The following is a 19,356-nucleotide window of genomic DNA, read 5'->3' on the forward strand; positions in this document are numbered from 1 at the left end:
TATTTTTATTCATAAGATACGGAATTGAATTTGAAAAAGCTGAAAACATCAAATTTTTAAATTAATAATTTCAAAAAAAAAATGTTGCCAATTACAAAAACATTATTAATGAGTTACCTACATACAATTATGAATTTGTTACTGCAAGAGATTATTATCCTTAGCCAAAAAAAACCCTCAAAATTTTGAATATTCACTTAGTTCGGTCAACCAGTCACATAATATTATTGTATTATGTGATTTTAAAATTAAAATATCATGCAAGAAATCACACCAAATTAAATATTAAATCAATTTTATAATTTGTTTCCTTTTTTTATAAATAAGGAAGTGGAGGCATAAGGCAATTATGGCGGACTCAATGTATCATAACTTGGAAACATAATGCATCATACAAAGCTTCGATTGCCCGCAACCCATTTGTTGATTGCCGGGGAATGACAGTGGCATTATGACTTCGTTATGCTTATCGATTTATTGTCAGTATTCTACTATTGGCTAAATGCAATTTAAGTTACTGGTGCGACCATGACAATGTCGTGATCATAAATTTCACAATGAACCTACTAAAATCTTCTTTTTATTTAGCAATTAATAAAGCACGAGTATGTCAACAAACTCACTAAGTTGTCATCAAAATTTAATACTTGGTTGGCTATTTCGAGTAAAAAAACTGAAAGTTTGAAAGTTTTTTCTCTAAAATTTGTGAAATTGTACTATTTTTTTATTGATACCTATGACAAAATTATTTGCCAAAGCAATAAATATAGACCTTTCTTATATAATTACAATTAAGCAATCATTCGAATGCTTTAGTTTTAGTTATTAGAAAAATAAATTAATTTATTACTTAACAAGGAAAAATGTTATTTTATGTTAAATTTAATAATGCAGTCTATAGTTATGGCACGCACTTTACCATTTGCATGATCATAAGCGATTAGTGACCGCCAGTACCTCTTCTTGCCTTGTTTATACGACAATTATTAAGTAGAAAAAATTTTTACTATAGGCGATTGTTTAAGATGTAATTTGGTGTGACACAGTTACCGATATTTCATGTTTGTACGTGTACTCACTACTAAGTTTTCTTTGCCCTGTAAAATTTAAACACGAAAGCAGTACGTAAAAAATGGGAAACATTATTCACAAATGAACACATTTGGCTAGCCTGGAACTAAAATGGTCTATGTCAAAGTCAAAGTCGAATATTTATTTCTTCAAATAGGTACATATAAGGCACTTTTGATGCGTACGTTACATGTAAAATATAACATAGAAGTGCACTAAAAACTAAATTCGTCAACTTAAAAAGAAGAAGCCCACAACAAACTTAGCAGGTTGTTTTTTTTGTTATCACCATCTCACATTGTCACTTAAAACTATTGAAGAAGCAACCTGGTTATATCAATAATTTACACCAAAGCATTTTTATCGTTGACGTAGTTTTTAATACTATAATACTACTTTTCTATAAGCTTACGTTTAACACAAATTTTGAACTTTTTCAGAGACATCTCCAAGATATCAAATGATTGTATGGTTTAAAATTGTATACAATTTCCTTTAAATGGATTACTTATTTTATGTAGTTGCAAGCTTATTTTTGCTTCTAATGTTCAAATTATTGCAGTCACATTTTCTCTTAGATCATTATCATGACCCTCCACTTATTAGTGTACCATATACCACAGGTCTCCTCTCACGGAGTTACCTACCGGAGTCAGACGGGTTAAACCAAAATAAGATTTAATTTAATATAAAATTAATATTTATCTAGAAATTAACTTTTTTAATAGATATACAAAAATGCAGATGTATATAATGTTTCTTTTTCATTTCATTTCGACAAAAGGCTAACAAAAAGTTTTAGTTCCAGGCTAGCCATTTATGTTAAAACACAAATTATTAATTTTCGACGTGGCGTAGGAGTAAAGATAGATAAAAGATCTGCCGCTAAAAATCCTTATTGAACATCACATTAGATACTCGTTTCGTAACATGTAGTTGGTAGTATTTGTTTAATTATTGCTGTAATCCATCGGTTCAAGTAATTAACATAATTAAAAAAAACATTGCTATGTGTTCTCATTTAAATATGCAGTTAAAAAAAAAATTGGTTGTCTGTAAAATCGGCTTACTGACGGTAGTTGAACGTGACAACGTCGTAAGAAAATACTGATGGAATGGTTGCATTTTTCAAAAGAAAATTTTAATTTTATTTGTTTGATAGATATTATCGTTGCTATAAACAATTGACACCACATTCACTTTTCACTGCACTTCATCCTTGCCGAAAACATGTAAATGTATTATTGTATAGAAGCTGTCCACGCGGACGCATCGCTCACTCAAGTAGGAGAGAGACAGATGTCGAACGCGGAGGCCGACTGTGCCTCTTTGTCGCTCGTTCCGCGCTCTCGCTTGCACTTCAAGCCTTGAATGGAACGCCTCAGAGCGAGGTAACGCCGCATACGTCATGTTTTTTCGTGCGTGCAGCCGGCTCCATCGAATTATAAGACGTTGTCACGTCAAAAATATTTATGCTATAAATTATTATTTATAAAAAAATCTTTTCTCACGGTGTCTGTGGTCGCACACCTCTGAAACGGCTTGACATAATTTTATAACATTTAGTTCTTTTGTCAATGACCCCATAACAGCAAAAGTTAGAGCAAGTGATATTTTAATTGCTCAAATTAAAACGCACATAACTCCGAAAATTAAGTGTGTGCCGGGGATCAAACTTAGTACACCCGAAAGGGGAGGTGAAGCACTAATTGCTAAGCTATTACTTTTTTTTTATATACTACGACAATACACACGTCGCCATCCCACCCCGATATAAGCGTAGCTTGTGCTATGGGTAGGTACTACGATGACTGATGAATATTTTTATGAATAATATAAATAAATACTTATTAAATAGAGATAAACACCCAGACACTGGAAAAACATCTATACTAATAAGGAACAACAGGTTTAAAATCTTTTTTGTTTAGTAATGACCGGGTTCAGCTACGAACAAATATACTAAAGTTTACAGCTTTTTTAAATGCATATTTTATTAAAACATCATTTCAGATTACACTCGTCAAGTAAATTACCCGTTCTAACAGATTACAAATACGTCAACTAAAGTGTTACAAAGTCGGAATCTTCGAATAAAAAAAACACTAAAAAATATATATTTTTAGTGAAACATTTTACTGAAAATTATTTAAAGGTAAATAGTAATTCAAGGCAAGGTTGATTTGTTAATTTTACTTCATTTACATTTATCTATTAATAAGATTTAAAATGAGATGGATACTTACAGTTTCTGAGCCGGCTGCCGTCACCAATTCTTGAAGTGCTCTTACTGACAAGGCCTAGAAAACGCAAAATACGTTAATGAAGATAAAAATCTAAGCTTTATCAGTTGGATGATTACGTTTCTCGCGACAGGTTTGCGACAGGCGTAAATTTTGCGATCACTGCTGTCAAACTTCACTTTTCCATACAATAAATTTATTTATTATTCCATAAGATATACCAAGGATGCACTGTATTGTCATTAATCATTTTAGATTATAGTTTATTGCCCGCGAAGGTAAAGTTATCACTAATAGGTATACACAACATAGAAAGAAGTAAGTTCAGTTAAAAATAATTAAATTAAGTTAAAAGCAAAAACAGTAAAAATAAAATAGTTAATATTAAACAAATGAAAATAATGATTAAAATTAAAAAAAAAACAATTAAAAAATATTACTCTAAGTTTAATTTCGCCTTAAAGCTAAATAAAGTGTCATGAAAAATATCAATGTCATGTTAAAAACATTAGTCATACGGTATAAATAAACAAAAGTGACGTTTGACAGCAGTGATCGCAAGATTTACGCCTATGGCAAGCCTGTCGCGAGATACGTAATCGCTCTGCAGGTTCCCAAATAAATAATGGTGCCAATTCTGTTGAACATAAACCTTTAAAAACACACCGGTATAGAAAAGGACACGCAGTGTTTTCTTTAGACCCAAATTAGAAAATTGTGTAAAATATTTTTTAGAAAAGGATAAAACCTTTTTTTATTATTCTAATGCAATAAGACCTTGATTGCAATCTCACATGCGATTAAGTGAAGATGCAGTCTAAGATGGCAACGGGCCGACACGTAGTGATATAGCAGTTACATTAAACCCATACTCCTATTCCGTTTCTCGTACCGGAACGCTAAATCGATTAGCGGCACGTATTTGTCGGTAGGGTGTAAACTAGCAACAGCGGAAGTACCACTAGACAAGACACGAGACAATTCTGAAATTTTAAATTACCAATTTGACTCTGCCGGGCAATGAACCCGGATCTCCCATTTAAAGCCACAGCGCTCACCACTGCGCCAGGAAGGTCATAGGCGAGATATCCTACTAATATTATAAATGTGAAAGTGTGGATGTTTGTTACTCAATCACGCAAATCCGGCTGAATGGATTTGGATTAAATTTGGCATGCCTGTAGCCTTTAACATGGAAATAACATAGGCTACCTTTTTCCGGGAAATAAGAGAGTTCCCGCGGAAATAAAAAACCTTAATCCACGCGAACGAAGTCGCGGGGATCAGCTAGTAGGTATTGAATAATAGTCACCTGTTCAATAACAAAAACACACTGCGAAAGATCTGGTGGTATGTTCTTGTCGGCGATATTTTCTAGGAAGCAGTGTCTGTTGCCGAAGCCTTCTGCAGCAAGACACACTCTTTCACCCGTCGCCGTGCAGGACAGACATACCATGTCTTCCTGTAACAGTATATTATATTTAAGTTTAAAAAAAAAACAGTATTAACCTTTTGGTTTAGCGGTGATAGCGCATTGGGTAGAAGTTATGTGCGTTTTAAGTCATTAAAATATCACTTGCTTCACGGTGAAGGAAAACGTCGTGAGGAAACCAGCACAACTGAGAGTTCTTCATAATATTCTCTAAGTTGTGTGTAGTTCACCAATCCGCACTGGAACAGCGTGGTGGACTTCGGCCTTAAACTCTTTTCACTGTGGGAGGAGACCCGTGCTCTGTAGTGGGCCGGTAATGGGTTGATGTGAAGAACTTTGGGGCTAGGGGTTCAGCCTCGCTTTGGAGGGGACTGAGTTTGAATCTTGGCATGTACCTCCAACTGTTATATATATAGACTGCGTAATTTAAAGCCCGTTAAAATAATGGAAAAAGTAAATAACCGCGGGTAAAGTGGCGGGCAAAGACAAATCGCTGAATACTAAAAAAATAAATATAAATACATTACGACTGCACACATCGCCATCTAGATATTGCAGAAAAGAGCTGTACGGTCAATATATTATAAACTTAAATCACGCGAATCCCTCCGTGAGAAGTTTAAAGAAATAGGCATACTTACTGTAGCTTCACAATATATTTATAACAATATAGTATTTGTAAGACAACATATTAGTCTTTATAAACAAAAAGTGGACATAAACAGTCGACTTACAAGAAATGGTCATAAATTAGTGTCATCTGCATATCGTCTGCGTAAGGTACAGGGATCATTTGTGGGATTGAGTATACGCTTTTATAATATGATTCCTAAGGTGATTTTGGACCTGCCAATGCACAAGTTTAAAGAATTTGTTAAAACACATTTATTACAGCGAGGTTACTATACAATTGATGAATTTTTTAATGACAAGGTTGCTTGGAAGCATCCGGCTCCGCTTTCAGCTCTCACAAGATAGAAAAATGAATGTTAAAATGCAAAATGTAAATTGTTGATGTTGGAAAAGAGCAACTGCTGAGTTTCTTGCCGGCTTCTTCTCGGTAGAATCTGCCTTCCGAACCGGTGGTAGAATCACTACAAACAGAGAGACTTGACGTTTCAAAAGTGCTTATATTAGGCCTACTTGAAATAAATGAATTTTGAATTTTGAATTTTTTAGACCCAAAGTAAGCGTAGCTTGTGTTATGGGTACTAGGAAAACTGATGAATATTTTTTATGAATAATAAACATAAATACTTATAAAATACAGATAAACATCCAGACACAGAAAAACATTCATGTTCGTCATACTCTTATTTTTCAAGAGGTGGAAATCGAACCCAATAGCCACTCGCAGGCAAAAATATTTATGAATCACTGTGAAAGAAGCAACCTCTTTGTTACGCCTAAAATACAGGCAGTACTTAAACAAAATTCGCGGTTATAGGACAAACAAGGGTTGGCAGGTTTCGGTAAAAAATATTTCTACAACTAACTTATTATTCAATCGTGGAAAACCGTTACTTTAAATGCAAGTATACCTTTTAACTTACTCTAATAACTTTACTTACTTGCTCGCGTCCAAGTAGATTTACGTCAACTTTCAGTGAAATGCCTATAAAAAAATATCTAGACAACCTAACATGGTTCTGTAAACAGCATTTGCTTTCTGATTAATTTATCTGTATTATAAAAAATAAGATAAAAGCTATTAAGGTAAATAGTTAAGCTGGATATCTACAATTAAACTGCATAAAAATGGAAGAAAGGCGTCAAAGGTAGCTATTTTTTACAGAAGCATATAATATTCTACTAATGTTTTAACATGAAAGTGTGGATGTTTGTTACTCAATCACACAAAAACGGCTGAACAGATTTGGATGAAATTTGGCATGCATGTAGCCTTGGACATGGGAAACAACATAGGCTACCTTTTATCCCGATTCCTTAAGGAGTTTCCGAAGGAAAATTGAAAATTGTTAACAAGCTAAGCCGCGGGTAGACAGCTTTGTAATTTGGTATGCATGTCATGTCACCTATACTATGGAAAAGGAAATGTAATTTCTATACCGGTCTCTCAAATTGTTCCCGTGGTAAGATTTAAAATTGTTTACGAGTGATGCTTTAGACCCAATTCTGAAGTCAATCCAAGACGGAGTCGCGGGCAGAAGCTAGTATACCATAAAACTGTTCCTAATTTCATTAGAACTGAATAGAAAAGTTAAAAAAAAGTCTATTTAATGCATTTCAGTAATGAGCTAGTGATGAAAAATAAGCTCTTTTTTACTTCGTTTCTTAATGTTTTTATTTTAGTTATTTATTTAGTTGCTCTAAGAATTCTGTTTTGGTACGTGTACAAGATGGTTATCATCTTCTATTTCTGAGCCATGACGTAGGTTATTGCAGCAATATTTATAGTCAGTCTTAAATATATCTTAAACATTTTGTCACGTTTATCACTATAAACTTTATAATAATAGATTTAAAGCATGTTCACAAAACCATAACAAAATATAAGAATTAATGTGATTTGATGTAATACATAATAATTTAAACACTATCAACAAAAATAAACTAGTAGCAAACTAGGCTACTTAAAGTTGGTAATTCTTTTAATATCATCTTCTTCTATCTATATATACTGACTACCTGACTCATTGACTATTTGCATTAACATAGTTATTACAATGTAAGAAAGATGCTTAGAAAATATTTTTGAAAATTCCAACCCTAAGAGGGTTAAATGAAAGTAAAAAAATCCTATATTCATCAATTTATTTTCAAGGGATGTAAATTTTGAGTTAACTGATTTTTAGCAAGACATTTGTAGTTAAAATTTACCAAATCAAAAATTGAACTTAACGTGAGCGAAGCCGCGGACAAAAGCTAGTATCTTATAAACTAGGCCTAGGCCTAGGTTTCAGATGCTAACATATTCGAAGGTTTCCCATACTACCATTTATTTAACCATTGATTGGTCCATCTGCTTGGTCTGACTATTTGGTTATATAAAAACCGTGACGAAATGGCATTCCTCGTATTGCATCGGAGATTTAAAACACCTATTGTCATAACACATAACTGACTTTGCTCGATAAAGTCAATTTTGCCGCGCGGATGAATCTTTAATTGGTTTCTGAACGTGTGTACTGGGTTGATTAGGGCTGCCTACATATATATATATATATATATATATTTAAATATTATACATATATTAAACCAGCACGTTTAAGAATGGATCACAAGGTCAAAAGGCATACTGTTACGGATAAGTTCAAAATTTTTATACCGAACCGGGTTTTATTAGTACCGACCCGGTATTAGTAATTGATGACCCTCATTTCGTAAATATAGCTCAACGGGCACATACCACGATAATATGATGGTATACCACCAAAATATTACCGTGGTATGTACCCGTTGAACTATATTTAAGAAATGTTGATTAACCACGAAAATTTTAGTTTAAAATGATGACCCTCATTATTAGTCGTTTTAAACAACTAAAGATTTATTCGTACGGCTAAATGACGTTATAGTTTAAAGGTAAAAGCGGTGATAGCCTAGAGAGTAGGACTTCAATTTCGGGGGGTCGAGTTCGAAGCCTATAACTTTTCTTAGTTATTTGCGTTTTATGCAATTTTGCATGCCAGTTTCCTCAAAATGTTTTCGTTCACCATTATAGTAAGTGGTTTTTTATTGCTTCACGTTAATTAGATTTGTTTTAGGTTTTTTTAATCGGTTTATATTTCGCTAGGCTAAGTTCGCTAATATTTTAACTTTGTATTTTGCTAACAATTTATGATCCAAGTCGGTCGAAACAAATGACATTTATTTTATTTTTATTAATTTATAAATTTGATTAAAATGTAATAAAAACACAATACTAAAAAAATAAACTATATGAATGGTCAACCCTAACCGTAGGGCGTTCAGAAACCAATTCCCGGGCCGTTCGCGCGGCAAAATTGACTTAGCCCGCTAAAGTCATTTTCGCTGCTGACTCACTTTAGATCATTCAGGAAGCTATAGTATAATGGGAAATAGAGTATCTATTTTTAAACGGGTTCTTTGTGGAGTAGCGTCAATTATAATTGAACCACTGACTTTGCGATCTGTAGGTTTTCTTTTTTAACATTGATACTCAACAAGAAAAAAAAAATGTGTGCGTGTACTAGCGTACACTCGTAAGAAGTGAAACTTCTTTATGACGTTATTTTTCAAAAAATAATTTACTATATGCAACTTTACAGAAATTGGTTAAATAAAGTTAAATTAGATAAAGTTTAATAAAAGGCTTTTATTATCATAGACATAAATACAAATTCTACAATTATTTCATTTTAGCTTATTACTGCAAAGATTATTATTGAATTTCATTAATTGTAATAGAATTATTACATTTTAATAATTTTTTTTTTTTTTTTTTTTTTTTTTTTCTATAACTTTCAATCGAACTTTGGTGGATTAGATATTATTTTCATTGGAGACTTACGTCAATTACCTCCCGTTCGCGCTACTCCTATCTACAAGCAACCTAAGCAGACTATTGTTGGACCAATATTATGGCGAAATCTGAAATTTTATGAACTAGACCAAGTTATGCGTCAAGCAAATCAACAGTTCTCGTCAATGTAAGTATTGATCGAGTATTGACAAAATTGGGAACGGTGAACGTCTTAATGAAAGTGAAATATCTATCATTGAATCTCGTTTTTATTCCGTAGCAGAAGCAGCAACTAAGTGTCCTCAAGGTATACGTTTATTTAATACAAATTACGCAGTCACTGAGTATAATAATCGAATATTAAACTCTTATTCAGAAAAAATAATTTCAACTGCTAATGATGTCTATACTGGATGTACCACCAAGGATCAAGAGACTTTTGTGCACCAAAAACTACATAAAATGTCCTTGATTGATACAAATGGGTTGCCTTACCTTACATTTTAATTTTTATATATTCATAGAACTTATTTCAGTCAACTGTCAAGATATTTTGTAGGAACTCTTTGAGGAGTCTTGAGTTTTGTTTACAAAAAAGATGGCGCGTAACGGAAAAAGGTCACGCGTAACGAAAAAATGTTACACTAAATTTTTTTCCAACCCCGATAAAGAAGTTTCACTTCAAAAAGGTGTTGCGATTTATCTAGTCACGAATAATATAAAAAATACGTTCAAACGCGCAGTACTGATTTTCTTATACATCGTTGTCAACCCACTACCGGCCCTCTACCGGGCACGGGTATCCTGGTTATTGGTAGACCTTACACGCCATTGAGAACGCGATGGACACTCTGAGGCATGCTGGTTTTCTCACGGTGTATTGCTTCACCGTTATAGCAAGTGATATTTGAATTGCTGAAATTGAAAACGCACATAACTCCGAAAAGTTAGAGATGCCGGGTATCGAACACGGTCCCTCAAAAAGGGAAGCCGAATCCTTACTCACAAGGCTACCGCCGCTTTTTTTCGTTTCGTCATTCAGATTAATTAACGATCAAAGATACAAAAATGCGTTAACGCACATTACTGGTGTATTAAGAGTTGTTAAATGTGTTTTCTATTTTGGCCCGCTGTTGTCGCTTGGCACTGGGATTTGGCTAACCACGCCAAATGTCATTGGTATATCGTGTGACCTATTTATAGCACTAGGCACCTATACGGAAATATCATGTATATTCATAATATAAATGCGAAAGTGTGTACAGGTTCGTTGGTCACCGATTTTCGTTTTATATTGGTCAGTCAATAGCCAGCCGCCATCTTGATGAAAAGCGACACAGAGGTGATTTTCACCCCGGATTTAGACATAAGATAGGATAGTTTTTTATCCTGGGAAAAAAATAAAATAAATAATGTTACTTTTTAAGAATATTTGTAATAAGTAAAAATATTTGTCTTTTATATTTTTATTTATTAATCATGTGTATTTTTTTAAAACGTGTGACGTTGGGACGGCTGATCAAAATACAGTTGTCACCACCTCCTCTCTTCCGTGCGCGGTGCGTGTTGTACGAGTTTACGCACGCACACACGTGCACACGTTCCGTGCGTGTTCCATTTGTCGTACGTGGTGATTAAGAGAATATAACCCAGAACGAGCAGCAGCGTGTTGGTGCTACTGTTACCATCAAATCACCGTCTGCTAAGCGTGGTGGTTATAGGCAAACCATCCCGCTTGTAGAGGCCTTTAATCCGCCAATGAACTGTTATAGCCGCGATCTTGACGAAAACTGGCACCTAGCATGCATCCTAGAGCCGTCGTAGGATACTTTTTAAACCCGGGAAAATAATTCAAAATTCATTTATTTCAAGTAGGCCTAATACAAGCACTTTTGAAACGTCAAGTCTGTCCGTGTGTAGTGACTCTACCACCGGGTCGGAAGGCAGATTCTACCGAGAAGAAGCCGGCAAGAAACTCAGCAGTTGCTCTTTTCCAACATCAATAATTTACATTTTAACATTCATTTTTCTATCTTTTGAGAGATGAAAGCGGAGCCGGATGCTTCCAAGCAACCTTGTTATTAAGAAACTCATCAATTGTATAATAACCTCGCTCGCTGTAATAAATGTGTTTTAACACATTCTTTAAACTTATGCATTGGTAGGTCCAAAATTACTTTAGGAATACGTATACTCAATCCCACAAATGACTTCTGCACCTTTCGCAGACGATATGCAGATGTCACTAATTTATGACCATTTCTTGTAAGTCTTTAAGAGACTTCTCTAAAATTTATTTGAAATATTTGTCTCGAATTTATGACATTTGCCGTGTGGAGAGAGATCAGAATATAGTTTTCACCGCTATCTATATCTATACTTATAATAAGATTTCTGTACATTTAATATATTTTGAATATTTTGACCGGGCGATGCTTTATAATCGATACTGAGTCCAAAACAGATTTTTATTTAATTTTTGTCGGTCTGTCTGTCTGTCCGGGCATCACGTGAAAACTACTGAACGGATTTAAATAAAATTTGGTATAGTGGTAGCTGATATTCCGGGTCAACATATAGGCTACTTTTTATACCGATAAACAATAAGCATCTCCCGGAAAATGAGATGAAATTTTTTAATAATTTTACTTCATAGCTCTGTTAAATTTGAACTGATTTAAATAATTCTTTCTTTATTTGAAAGTGTATACTAACAAGCATGTATTGTTGTAATTTTAATGCATATCTGAAAAATATTGTCGGAGATAAAGGACTTAACTATTCTTCACAGATACTAGCAAGGCGCAAGGCATACTGATATTATAAATGCGAAAGTATGGATGGATGGTTTTAGTGCATATTTTACTATGGTTTTCTGTAAATTGGCTGAAATATAACGATGTTTTCTAAAGATGTGACATCTTTAGACTCAGAGTTTTACTGGCGTACGCCGTGAAAATGATTGATGATAGTAATCGTGATTATCTACAAAAGAATCCGCGAGGCTATTATGTCTAACTGTTATAATTGACTTAACCATTTTCACCGATTCGGTGCAGACGAAGTTGCGCGGGTCAGCTAGTTATACGTTAAGTTTCATGCAATGCTGCCTTTAACTAAGTATATTGCAAGTTAAATATAAAGTTTAAAGACCATAAATGCAATCCACAAATCATAGTTTACAAGTTTACGACAAAACCGTGACCTAGTTACCCTGACCTGCACCCTGAGTACAAAATTTGTTAGCTCGCAATCGAGGAGACGTTTTCGAGTATTGAAATAATTGTACATCAGATTAAAGATGATCTTATTTGTGTTGAATTAAAGCTCAAATTTGTCTAAATATATTTGGCAAGGGCTTTTGGCAGATCATTTGTAAATATTGGAAAAAAGCAGAAGTCCTTTTTAAATTAAGCTTGATTTGTTATACTCCTTGAAAGCAGGAGAACCTGTGTGGTGTGATTTATAATTACTTCAATCTTTATACTCCACACCAAACGGATCTTCGGCAATGTAATCTTTACGCACGTTTCGCCCCGACACTAGAGCATCCTCAGGAGATTTTGACTTTAGAATGAAACAGGAGATGTTGTCTTAACAATTATTCATTGTAGAGAATAATTATTAAGTCAAAACCATTTTATTTTGACGGTACAGAGTTTGATATGCGAAAACGATCTCGATTGCGAGCGACTAAAACTTGTGCTAAGGGGACAGACCTTTGGTCACGAAAAAATTGATAAGGTAACTTTACGTTGGCACCTATTTAGCTACCGTATTATATCAAGTGGTGATAGCCTGGTGGTTAGGACTTCGGTATCGCTTTCGGGGGCCCAAGTTCGAATATTGATTATCATTTGTTTAACTTGCATGTATGAGTGTTCTCCGTTATGTTCTCAAAGGCGTGTGAAGTCTACCAATCCGCACTGGGCTAGCGTTGGTGTCTACGGTTTAAACTCTTCTCATTTTGAGAGGAGACTTGTGCCCTGTATTTGGTAGGTAAGTAATGATAAACATGATGATGACGATTTTACTAAAGTGTACGATTCGTTGATAATTTTATCTCCATCATCATCATCATCCTCGTCAACGGTCAACCAATGGACGTCTTCTGCTAAACTTAAAGTGTAAGTAATGTTATCATCATAATTTTATCATCTGGTAACTTTATCATCATGATCATCATCATCGTCAATGGTCAACCTATGGATGTCTATTATAGACTTCTAAGTCTAGCAGTGGACGTAGAAACGCTCTAGCTTATCGAGGGAATACTACAGTATTATGCCGCTAAGGACCCTTGATAAAGTACTATGGCACACATAATGCCCAAAAAAAAAATGGCATCCCACAGTTTCATAGTTTCAATAGGATAACTAACAGAGAATAGAAATTGTAAAAGGAAGAAATTAAATTGTATAGTTAGTGGACTTATATTATAAAGGAGGTTAACTACACTACAATATTTTTAGTCATTCCCAGCGGTGAAGTCCTCTTATATGTGACAACACTTTATGTTATATATTCAGCATCGTTAAGTCTTAAGTGAGGGGCTTCCTGCTATCTACTGAGGAATTAAATGTTCTTCTTCTCTTTTTGTCTCCAATGATCAGTAAACTGATAATACAACCTTTCCAGTTCAAAAACTACTATTAAAATCGGTTCACATTTGACGGAGTTCGAATCGACAATCGATAAAATCGACAAAACTTTCCCAAGTGAAGCCCATCAACATCTGACTGCTGGTGTGCCCTCTTCTCTGATAGGAGAGTTAGTTGTAGAGCACAGTACTACCGCGCTGCTCTAATGTTGATTGGTGGGCTGGTAGCCAAGTAAAGAGATAAGCTAGTTCTGAAACTTACCGTACGCAAGAATGAAACATCATCTTGCTCACTCGCTCCGCCTTCCGCTTCCGCCATCTTGAATTTTGTTTCTCACTCAGTTATCCAAATTGATGCTTCTTTCACCCGCCTTCAACCGCATAGCTGTAACAAAAAGGAGCATTGTTAATAAATGTGAACAGACAGATTCCCTTCTTATATTAACAATTGGTGGAACGATGGAGTGCGGCCAGCCTGACAAGACCAACAACTCACAGAACATGAAAGGACGGCGCATTGGCGCAGTGGGCAGCGACCCTGCTCTCTGAGTCCAAGGCCGATTCGATTCCTACAACTTCAAAATTGAACTTAAACTGTGAACATGAATGTTTTTCAGTATCTGGGTGTTCTATATATTATAAGTATTTATGTATATATATAACAATGTTATGTTGGTTTGTGTACGCTTCCAAAACTCAGTTCCGCACCGATCGAGCTGAAATTTCAGCATGATATATAATCCGCATCAAGGATTGTTTTTATATATTTTTTGCATCAGTCACATATCCGCGACCGCGAAACTACAGTTTTTTTAACGATCGATGTACCAGTGACCGCGCCATCTGCCGAAAGCCAGAAAAACACTCGCTGACATATGTAATGTATTCCTTGTTTTGTTTCTCATTTCTCAACCATTCCATAAAAATGTGCAACAGCGAAGCGTGGCAGGGTACAACTAGTTATTCATAAAATTATTCATCAGTCATCATAGTACCCATCACACAAGCTATGGTTACTTTGGGACTAGATGGCGATGTGTGTATTGTCGTAGTATATTTATAATTTATACCCTGAGGTGTAGGTGTTTAATCTCTTCTTCTTTGTGGTAATAATAATTATTTAAGATTTCATGGATGCCCCATCATATAAAATAAGAAAACCTTTTTACTATATTGTTTAGACTTAAGATTTTTTGGAAATAAACATTTTTATCATTTATTATTTTTCATATTTTTTTTTTAATTTTTAAAAATGCTTAAAATAAAATAAAAAACACTATTAAAAATTTTAAAAAAAAAAATTTACCCTCCGTTTGGGGGAATTTTGAATGCCCAAGCAACCGGCGGTTAGGGCTCCAGAGTGAGGAACCTCCTCACAATACGCGCCCTTTCAGGGACTACTGCCTTCTGTATCCGACCCTTGATCCAACAACCAAGCGAAAGCTTCTTAAGATGTTGGTCGAAGCTTTTCGCGTGAAGACCATTGACTGAAACGATGATCGGAACTATTGTTCCGATCGTCGTTACGGTCGACTCAACATTCCACATGGCGGTAATCTCGTGAGCAAGGTCCAAGTATTAAGTAAGTATTTGTCCAAGTAAGTTACAATCACTAACATATGAAAAAACTGAACTCCTTTTGCAACTGATAAAGTAAGTCATTAAATTTATTAAACAATAAGGTTTATTACTTAAGTAATAATCAGCCTCACGCATATACACGCACGCGCGCACGCAAGCACGTTTTCACACATACACACGCACGCGCGCACACTCGCACACACGCACACACACACACACATACACACACAACACACGCACGCACGTACACAAAACATAATCGCACTCACACTGCATGTTTTACTCGCATGTCAGATTATTAAAAAAAAAAAAAAAAAAGTATTATATAAATAAATTGAGATAAAAATGTGTTTGTAATGGAAGAGCGAGATTTTCTGGCACAAGTTTTAAACTTAACAGAAGTTCTCCGCCTTATCTGCTATTGTTTTATGTGAACAAATAAATTTTCATTTCAGTATTTAGATACTTTTTCCTTTTCAGCTTTCACCAGATTATCGTCATGTGGAATGTCAACAATTATTATTTTTCGTGGACATTGTTCGTGGCTGTTGTTACTCGCCTCACGATCATCGTGAGTTCTTGTTGCGAGTTGATGTTCGCGATTTCTCCCTACTTGCAGATTGTCTGGGACACTCATGCAAGGGACCTCCCACGACAGATTTGAGCTGTACTTTCCATCGCAGGGTGACCTACCGCGCGTTCTAGTGCCTTCTACTGAGCCCTGCACTTTGTTAAGTCTCATGTGCGTTTAACAACATTGGCAACCACGCCTTTCACACCGGAACACAGTAACGCTGTTAGCGGTAGAGACAATTTTCTATCAAGTGATATATGAAGTGATATTTAAGCACATAGCTTGAAGTGATATTTAAGCACATAGCTTAAATATCACTTCATATATAAGTAAAACTAACATAAGTTAGAGGTGTGTGCAGGGATTCGAACTCGGCCCCCGAAAGTGAAGTCGAGCTCCTACCCAATGCGCTATCACTGCTTCAAAATAACAATAATAGAACATAAAAATACAATAATAATATTTGTAAAGAGGAAAATAGCCGCAGGGTAATTAAATAATATCTTCAAGGTGAGATTGAGGTTTAGATTGGGTTAGACTTATATCCACTGTCGTAATTAGGTCAGTGCTTCTGTCTTTAAAAAAAAAATTGGTTGTCTGTAAAGTCGGCTTACTGACGATAGTTGAACGTGACAACGTCGTAAGAAAATACTGATGGAATGGTTGCATTTTTCAAAAGAAAATTTTAATCTTATTTGTTTGATAGATATTATCGTTGCTATAAACAATTGACACCACATTCACTTTTCACTGCATTTCATCCTTGCCGAATACATGTAAATGTATTATTGTATAGAAGCTGTCCACGCGGACGCATCGCTCACTCAAGTAGGAGAGATACAGATGTCGAACGCGGAGGCCGACTGTGCCTCTTTGTCACTCGTTCCACGCTCTCGCTTGCACTTCAAGCCTTGAATGGAACGCCTCAGAGCGAGGTAACGCCGCGTACGTCATGTTTTTTCGTGCGTGCAGCCGGATCCATCGAATTATAAGACGTTGTCACGTCAAAAACGTTTTACCATCGAAAACACATTTATTCTATTGTTTTGAGATTTCATATACGTCGGCAGTCCTGGTTTTCTTGTCAAATTTATCCATTGTGAATTATAAACCTTCCTAACTTTTATAGAGTCGGTTAAAGGTAAGAACCCTGTATTGCTATGTTGCGTGCAAAACTGGACAAGCTTTTAGCAATTAATTATAGTAAAATGTTATTCCACGTTCACAAAGTTTTTATAACGTTAGGTTTATGCAAGCATTCACATGAGTTTGTAGGAAATCTCTACAAGGTATTACATACTAGCTGTTGCCTGTGACATTGTCTGCGTTTTTTTTTTTTGCTATTTTTTAAACTAACGATCCTCGGGATAACAATCCAGAACACTATTTTTTTAACCAGGCATAAGTAATATAAACTTTTGACGTGACGTTTGGTACACTCATGCAAGGGACCTCCCACTACAGATTTGAGCTGTACTTTCTATGGCAGGGTGACCTACCGCGCGCGCGCGACAACGTCTTATAATTCGATGGAACCGGCTGCACGCACGAAAAAACATGACGTATGCGGCGTTACCTCGCTCTGAGGCGTTCCATTCAAGGCTTGAAGTGCAAGCGAGAGAGCGGAACGAGCGACAAAGAGGCACTGCAGTCGGCCTCCGCGTTCGACATCTGTATCTCTCCTAGTTGAGTGAGCGATGCGTCCGCGTGGACAGCTTCTTCAATACATTTACATGTTTTCGGCAAGGATGAAATGCAGTGTTAAATGAATGTGGTGTCAATTGTTTATAGCAACGATAATATCTATCAAAGAAATAAAATTAAAATTTTCTTGTGAAAAATGTAACCATTCCATCAGTATTTTTTTTCGACGTTGTCACGTTCAACTATCGTCTGTAAGTCGACTTTACAGACAACCAATTTTTTTTTTAAATGTCCCAGGTTCGTTACCCAGGTGCTGTGTCGCGTTATAAAGTGTATGTATGTATTATGTTACGTATTTTTCCAGCATGTAGACTTTTGCCAAATTTCATCAAGATCGCTACAAGAACCTAATGTGGGTTTTTTGTCGACCACCCTGGCGCAACGGTGAGCGCTATGTATTTAAACAGGAGGTCCCAGGTTCGATTCCCGGTAGGGAAAATTTGGGAATTTATAATTTCTGATTTTTCCCTGGTCTTGTCTGGTGGGAGGCTTTGGCCGTGGCTAGTTACCCTACCGAGAAAGACGTGCCGCTAAGCGATTTAGTTTTCCGGTGTGATGTCGCGTAGAAACCGATTACGGGTATGCCTAACATATTCCCTAACAGGTTAGCCCGCTACCATCTTAGACTGCATCATCACTAACCACCAGGTGAGATTGCAGTCAAGGGCTAACTTGTAGCGGAATGAAAGAATAAAAAAAACTAACACAAAACTAACATTTGGTCACACAAAAAAATGTGATTACAAAAAAAAAGTGTGTGTGATTCCTCTCTGACTGTGGAAGGAGAATGATCAGCACAGTACGGATCTTGGGCCACTTCCAAATACTTTTGTGTCTCGATAAATGTTATCATAAGATAAAGCTTGATTATTATTTTTTCATTCACAAAAATATTTTTTTGATTGGAACCCCGGATTCAGTGAAAAACTATTTTTTAAGAATATGTTAGGTTCGCTTTAATGAGACTCACAGGGCTCCAAAACACAACACTGCAGTCGTTTTAGCTTATAGGGAGGAAATATAATTATAATCTCAACTCGACGGAATAACACAAACCGGCAAGAGACTGCATATACAATGACTGAAATTCAAGTAATTAGCACGCAAAAATGTCAGTGATGTAAACCATAGGGCACAGCCCCACCAGTAGCTCGATCTAGTAGCAAATGCAAGTAACTTGCACCAGTAAATCGTTCAAGTGTCTAGGCCCAGTAGCTTTCCCCAGTGACTTGGGTGAGTAATTTGAGCCAGCTTGCTTTAGCAGCCATGCTTGCTTGCAACTTAAGCAAGTAACTGCAGCTAGTAGCTCGCTGTAGAAGCTCATGAAAGTTTTGAGCAATTTGAGCAAGTTTCTTGCATGAGCTACTAGAGCGAGTTACTTGCTCAAGTTACTCGCTCTAGTTACTCGCTCCAGTTACTTGCAAAACTTACTCGCGCGAGTCACTGGCGTGAGTTACTCTCTCAAGTTACTTAATCCAGTTACTGCTTAGGTAACTCGCTCAAGCTACTTGCTAATAGAGCGAGCTACTTGCTTAAGTTACTCGCTTGAGCTACTTACCCTATTCACTGGCGCAAGCTGCTCGTGACTAGTCACTTGGGCAAGTAACGCTCGCTAGTGACTTGGGCAAGTGACTCGCAAAAGCGATAAGGGCAAAAAACTTGAGCAAGTAACGCGTGATAGTAACTCGCGCAAATAACTTTAGA

The 19,356-nt window shown here is 35.9% G+C and overlaps 1 protein-coding gene across 22 annotated transcripts in view; it reads right to left on the bottom strand.

Annotated features, from left to right (window-relative positions):
* The window catches only part of LOC120634697 (ryanodine receptor), a 128,337-nt gene that overhangs the window by 98,089 nt on the left and 10,892 nt on the right, over positions 1–19,356 (bottom strand). For 14 of the 22 annotated variants that reach the window (XM_039905448.1, XM_039905449.1, XM_039905447.1 and 11 more), the window contains exons 3-6: positions 14,056–14,178; positions 4,627–4,776; positions 3,318–3,371; positions 1,080–1,097 (exon numbers count right to left, since the gene is read on the bottom strand). In XM_039905448.1, coding sequence (XP_039761382.1) covers positions 1,080–1,097; positions 3,318–3,371; positions 4,627–4,776; positions 14,056–14,112 — 279 coding nt within the window. In that variant the 5' untranslated portion in view covers positions 14,113–14,178. The remainder of the gene's footprint in view (positions 1–1,079; positions 1,098–3,317; positions 3,372–4,626; positions 4,777–14,055; positions 14,179–19,356) is intronic. The other 8 variants (XM_039905471.1, XM_039905468.1, XM_039905466.1 and 5 more) reach the window with 1 other exon arrangement.

Source organism: Pararge aegeria, chromosome 25 (assembly GCF_905163445.1).
Source record: "Pararge aegeria chromosome 25, ilParAegt1.1, whole genome shotgun sequence".
Taxonomy (NCBI): Eukaryota; Metazoa; Arthropoda; class Insecta; order Lepidoptera; family Nymphalidae; genus Pararge; species Pararge aegeria.